This window comes from Actinia tenebrosa, unplaced genomic scaffold (genome assembly GCF_029948245.1).
Source record: "Actinia tenebrosa isolate PJP-AT-01 unplaced genomic scaffold, QUT_ActTen_1.0 PGA_scaffold1__47_contigs__length_23844297, whole genome shotgun sequence".
In the NCBI taxonomy this organism is placed as follows: domain Eukaryota; kingdom Metazoa; phylum Cnidaria; class Anthozoa; order Actiniaria; family Actiniidae; genus Actinia; species Actinia tenebrosa.
Genome location: NW_028292578.1, coordinates 23,435,915 through 23,442,471, shown reverse-complemented (window position 1 = coordinate 23,442,471; position 6,557 = coordinate 23,435,915). Strand labels below are relative to the sequence as shown.

The following is a 6,557-nucleotide window of genomic DNA, read 5'->3' as shown; positions in this document are numbered from 1 at the left end:
ATGGAAAAACAGAGCAGGAAAGTGTACCACGTGATTGATTTTTCTGTACCACATGATCATTTTTGAAGGAAATGATTGGCTAGAAACGATAAAGTGGGACTTAAACTGGCTTTTTAGCACTAGAGATTTCCATCGTGCGAATGAGATGTCTAGCACACTAAACGTTGTAAAGAAATCAGGTAAAGTGCATTCCATTTATCTGGAAAAAGTTAACAAAATTGTACAAGTTAGTGCAGAATTTTTGTTGGTCTACGTTTTACTGAACTAATTTGTACAAATTTGTGCAATTCTCTTACAAAGTATTTCACTGATATATGGTGTGCACTCTAGTATGGATGTACAACAGCAAACCTGATGATTTTCCCAGCCAAATATCGAAAATTAAGAAAACCTTTACCATTATAAGCCTTTTCCCAGTTCATGAAAGTATCCCTCGATAACAAACTCGCCTCTTCAGTGTCAAAATATTCACAAATACCAACGGTAAAGTAAAGAATGCATAACTTCAACAATACAAACACTGAAATTGCACGAAGCATTACTTGAATGCAAGCATAATCTGCACAAAAACGAGACCTACTGATGGGTTGCAAGCATTCTGAAGAGAGTTAAAAGACAATTGACATGCCGGCCATTCTGGTGCCGTTAACAAGGGATGCTAATGAGAAATATATCTTTTTTTAAATGGCACCAAGGCTCCCCCAAGTGGACGCGACGTAACGTGCAATCGAAATATTCTGGTTCCCCAATTGTGAAGTGACTGCATATCTCTGACACAGTGCACCAAACCCGTTTTTTCAGCGAATTCCTCGTTTCTATCAGGAACCATCACTTTCAATCAAGAGAAAAAATTGTGAACACCAAATTTCGATTTTCGTTCACAGCCGGCCAAAACGCACGAAAATTAACAGTAGACCGTAAAAAACGCCAAAATTCTAGCGGGACCCATTACCGTAGGTAAAAGGCTCTTGCCGTTAGCCGTAGACAGGAACTTCACATTGAGGCCCTCTGTATTCCTATAAGTAATTTCTTGGAACTTCCTACTCTACTTCACTTCGATTTTTGTTCATATCGAGAAAGTCCCAATTCCGTATTTCTCTCGATAGTTCTCTGTGCTTGTCAATAAAGGTCAGCTTTTTGGACCAGAAATCCATGGAGAACATATCTTCCTCGGGATGCTTTTCGAAGTCGTTCACAAAATGATTGAGTGAACAATTCGGGATGCTACATCGATAATGTGAATGCAAGCGGCTCTCCTTCGGCTGCCAATACTCCCACAAAAGATTCTCATCGCGATTATGAACTCAGCATGTCTAAGGCATGGCTGATTGAGTAATATAGCAAAAAAATAAAGAAAAATTTATATAAAGATATCGAATGGGTGTATGCTGATGATTTTTGCCAAGATAATAGGTTTCGGTACTGGCTACAGTTTGAAAGTGTAATCATTTATTTTTAGTGATCACGTGACGAAATATTACCATATTTGTTGTGATAATCAACAATTGATTTTCATTTGCTTTGAGTAAATTCTTTACAGCTAAAAGTCATTGTCTTTTGACATTTGTTCTATCCCTAAAGGATATAAGTTTAAAAACCTAACTGGAAAAGTGATTTTTTTTCAACATTTAACATATAATTTTTTTTTTGAAAAATCATTTTTGAACATTTTAAATGACTAGTCAAGTTGCAATTACTTTTTTCAAAACTTTTAGCAGAGATATTACAATTTTCCAGTTAGATTCTGATTAGCAATAAGTAGTAGAGCTAAAATAGCTACAAAAGAAAAACCAAGAAGAAGTTTAAGCATTTACTCAAGAGCGATAAAGTTATTTCAGTTTTACAAAGAAATCGAAGACAGGCTCGGGTACAAAGGTCCAGCGGTTTTCGCGTTTTCATGATGAAATACTTTATTTATAACTGCACAGCCCTTGTAAGTAGATATCTACAGTTCATAGGAAAACAATCAGATTGATATGTACATAAGATATAGACTCAAATAAGGCCTCAACTTAATTCTTTGATATGCAAAGAACTAAAGACTTTATTACAAAAGACTCTTGCAAATAATTGTAAATAGATAACTACAGCTCTTAGGAGAACAGTCAGATGGACATGTAAATAAGATATGGGATCAAATAAGGCTTTAACTTAAGTATTCTTTAGTATACAAGGCACGTTTAGAAAGCGTTTAGCTTTCAATCTTGCAAAACAATAATAACTTTTAAATTAAATACCAGTATTTAAGATTATGAATACATTAGCGAATTGTAATAAAACTCTTACCTCTAAAACTTGGCATTAAAGATACCGAGTAACGACTATTACAAAGTGTAAATGTGAAAAGATCACGTCTCTTCTCCAACCGGTCGCCATTTTTAATTCAAATCCGCATGCGTTGTCAGAGAAACCTAGCGCCCAGTCCTTTTAGATCGCAAACTTCGCGGGGGTCTAAATGTCGTTCGATAGCCATGCCTTAGATATACTGAGAACCACTGATATTCGAATTTCCATCGACGGTCGAACTATTCTGATGGCAGGGATACGAAATTTCGCGAGGTAGTTTCCTTCGTCTTGTGGATTTTCTTTCACTGATATGAAAATGTTTTTGTTTTGAGACGTTATACGAACACACGATGAAGAACACCCCATTTGGAACTAAAACCAACCACTATATGCAGACAGACGCTTTTAAAACAGGTTTTTCTTCGGTTTTGACTACATTTTCAAGTGACACTTCGCTGTTCGATGAATGCTACATAATATGCAAAACAGATGATGCGTCGACAAGACGTTTAGAAATTTGAAGAGAAATCCATTTCTTGTTTGCCCTGTCCTTCGAGATCTTACTATATACAGTATCTAACAACCTGGTAGTTCGACGTATTCCTCCTCCAGTTTTGTTGTCATGAGAAATTTTAAAAAATCAACTCTCTGGAAAAACTCTCCAAAATGGCCGAAAAACTTGGTAGCACTTTAGTATGACGTTGCTATGGTAATCAGGGTTTTGGTAATAAGCTGTGAGCTCGTTACGAACACCGGCTGGGTGTGGCCGACAGCGAGAAAAATCTTAACTTTTAGCCGACCAAAAAAATCCAAATGTCTTCGGCCCAGACTGATAATTTTATCGAAATATCAGTACTTACGGGATCTTCGTTGGCTATTATATACCGATAGAGTACAAAATTTCAAAATCCTGTTGATGACCTTCAACAGATCTTTTCGGCTTGAGCTTAAAGCGTAAATCAAGGGAATTTTTTTTTTTCGAAATCACTTATATGTGAATAGTGTAGTCAGAGTATGGTTACAGTATTTTTGTATGTCAAATTTTCTTTTCGGAGATATAAACATTTGAAATATCAATATGCAAATGAGATGACGTTAATTCAAGACTGATTTATCACACAAAAATGCTGTTGTGGAAAGTACTGCGAGTTATTTTTTCATTTGTAAATCATCCTTATAACTGAAATACATGGCTTTGTACACTTTTGGGTTATTTCACTTCAGAACACTTGTCGTATGATCACATTGCAAAATGAACACATTCTTGAATTTACGTCATCTCATTTGCATATTGATATTTCAAATGTATATATTTCTGAAAAGAGAAGACCACATACAAAAATACCTCAACCATATTACTACGCTGTTCACAGATAAGTGATTTTGAAAATATTTTTTTCCCTTGATATACACTTTAATGTCATTCCCTTGAGTACCATTACTTTGTTTAAAGGTTGCGCATGAGAAGATACGCGAATGTGGATAGAACTCAAACAAAGAAATTTAATTATTCTCAAGAGACCATGGTCTGAAATGAGAAAACATTACCCCAAAGCTTAAGAGGTCTATTTGCCTTAATGATTTTAGATTCTAACATGTTATATACACCTGATTGTAGAGTGAAGGCATTAAACCCGTGAAATAAAAATTACTAGTCAACATGTAATAATCAAATAGACACAAAAGAAAACAATGGAATTAGGGTCCACTAAAGTGTATTAGTCTAATACCTGTTTCGCGGGTTTAACGACTTCACTCTAAGAACGTCATTCAAAAATAACAAATATAAAGAATTCAATTAGAATTTTGTTTTTATTTGGATGGATTCTAAAGCCCCTTACATTGATGAAAATATCTGTTTTAGTATATACCAATAAGGTTATGTCAAAAATGTCAGTCTATACCCTCTAATTAATTTTTGTAACTATTGTAAATATTCTATTGTAATATTTTGTGAATTTTGGATTTTGTGAATTTTGGACAATTTTGGAGATGAGCACTATATAAATAAATTATATATATATATATATATATTATTCTAATCAGTGACGAAATTTTTACAACTCTTTTGATTCATATAATCATTAATACCTATTTGTACTTAATTCGGTCACCAACATACCAGATGTTCCCTTTATTGACAAAGTTAAGGTGCACTTATGTCTGACTTCGTTTGAACTGAGCTACACCATATGAACTCAGTGGCTCCTTAATTACTAGGTGCGTTCTATATTATTGCATAATCATTAAGCAGCACTTTGTCAAAACATCAATGTAATCTGTTGCCGACACCCACTCCCAAATCAACATTCCGATTCGCGCTTCCACAGGAAGCCCAATAGTCAAGATCATAATTCCAAGCCAAGTGCAAGACCTGGTTTGCTCACGAATTAATTTTAAATCATCGCTAGAATAATTTTCGTGATATTGAAAAATTCTTGTGCTATTTCTGACGAAGTCCATTTTCTGTACAGGAGAGAAATCAAAGTTCCTCTCTTGAAACTATAAAATCAACTAAAAACTCTGTTATATTATTTTTACTAAATAAAAAGAAGTAGTATTTCCAGTTCTCAAGAAAAAAACAAGTAGTATGTACTGAGTTCTCAAGCGTCGTCCAAGGAAGGAAATCAAAGGTCCTCTCTAGTAACTCAACTATAAAAATCTGTTACGTTATTATTTTTAAATCATAAAAAAGTAGTATTTCTAGTTCTCAAACAAAAAAAGAAAAGAAAAGAAAAAAAAAACTAGTAGTATTCCTAGTCTCAAGCGTTGTCCAAGGAGGGAAATCAAAGGTCCTCTCTCGAAACTATAAACTCAAATAAAAACTCCGTTATTATTTCAAGTAATATTTCTTGTTCTCAATCGTCGTCCAATTTTTCTTGTAACGTGATTTGACTTTGACTTGTGCTCTTTTGCTCAGAGATCCCCAGAAGACATCCCCCTTTTTGGCTGACATCTGTAGCACTTCCTCTCTCGCTACAAATCCCCAGTTTTTTCCTTAAAGACAAAAACTTCCACTTTCTACAGAGACAAAAACACAGATTCACTGCATCTTTTCGGAACTCCTCACTGTAAAAACAGTAGATAACAGGATTGATGAGCGAGCTACAATGCTGGAGTAGATTAGCGCCTGACGTTGCTAGAACATGCTTCTTCGGATCGTTCAAGGTCTCGGAACTGAAGAAATAAAACAGCATGTCAACGATAATTACGGGGCCAGAAGTGAGAGCAAACCCGAAGACTACTATTGCCATCATTCGAATTGACTTAGACTTGGCAAACGCGACCTGTCCAGATATCATACCTTTCTTGCTCCTTCTCCAAAGGTAGATGATTATTCTTGTATACAAAACAGTGATCAAAACAAGCGGGATTGCAAACGCTGTAGTGAAATATAACGTTAAAGCCACTTGTGTTTTCAAGCCTTTTCGTAGCAGGCACATATTCTTGGATTCGTACTCAGCTCCAGTCGTGTTTTCAAAATCTTGGTATTTCTCGAAACGAGCAATTATGACGTCTGTGGAAGGAATGAACCAGACAGACGCAGCACCAGCACATAGCCAAACCAAACCAACAGCCAAGGCACGGCGTTGTTTCTGGATTCTAGCTTTCAAAGGACTTAAAATATTTCTATATCTGTCAATAGAAATCGCCAGCAAGGTAAGGAAAATAGCAGCAGAGCAAGTGCGAGACATGAAGTTCAAAGTCCTACATTGTATTTGTCCGTCACTGCTTGAATTAACGTCTGGTGTGACTAAATTCATCTCCAGTGGCGAAATCACAGCACGAAAGACAATGTCGGTGAAAGACAGATGAAATATCAAGAAGTTTGACATGTTTTTCCAAATGCGTTTGCTTCGTATCATTACGTAACAAACGATGAGATTCTCCAGAACTCCGAACCAAGTAAAAAAAAATTTCAAGACGAATACAAATACAACAGTACTTGTCGGCATTTCCATGTCCACACTCGTGTGTTCTAGTTGTGGCTTTACGATGGACTGCGACATTGTTAGTTTAGTTTAGAACCAAGAGTCCACGGAAAAATTATTGTTATTAGAAGATTACTTCACTCTTTGTCTCTAGCCAGCCTGTTGAACACTCCTGTGTAGATCATTTTAAAATAATTTCCATTAATATCAAATATGAAATTGAAATAAATATTTTAAAATATTTTAAATCAAGCATGTCTGTTACAAACACAAACTAACTTCCAATGTACTCTTTGCATGGTATACCGTCAGAACGACTTCACTTACATTTCACCATTT

General features: G+C 35.4%; 1 protein-coding gene and 1 long non-coding RNA gene across 3 annotated transcripts; both read right to left on the bottom strand.

The window, feature by feature from the left end:
* Positions 1–1,796: 1,796 nt before the first annotated feature.
* Positions 1,797–2,436, bottom strand: LOC116293483 (uncharacterized). Its single transcript, XR_004196813.2, has 2 exons — positions 2,287–2,436; positions 1,797–1,945 (listed from the first exon to the last, which is right to left on the bottom strand). It is a non-coding gene; the product is annotated as an uncharacterized LOC116293483 (long non-coding RNA).
* Positions 2,437–4,813: 2,377 nt separating this feature from the next.
* LOC116300071 (neuropeptide FF receptor 2) lies at positions 4,814–6,385 on the bottom strand. Of its 2 annotated transcripts, XM_089032903.1 has the most exons (2): positions 5,591–6,385; positions 5,317–5,463 (listed from the first exon to the last, which is right to left on the bottom strand). In XM_089032903.1, the coding sequence occupies exons 1-2, from the start codon at positions 6,294–6,296 to the stop codon at positions 5,450–5,452; spliced, it is 720 nt and encodes a 239-aa protein (XP_088889029.1). In that variant the 5' UTR covers positions 6,297–6,385; the 3' UTR covers positions 5,317–5,449. The 2 variants fall into 2 exon arrangements, with proteins under 2 accessions (XP_088889028.1, XP_088889029.1); XM_089032902.1 differs by having other exon boundaries at positions 4,814–6,385.
* Between the last annotated feature and the right edge of the window lie 172 nt (positions 6,386–6,557).

Coding starts and splice junctions, on each gene's coding strand:
- LOC116300071 (XM_089032902.1), bottom strand. CDS start 6,296: ATGTCGCAGTCCATCGTAAAGCCACAACTAGAACACACGAGTGTGGAC.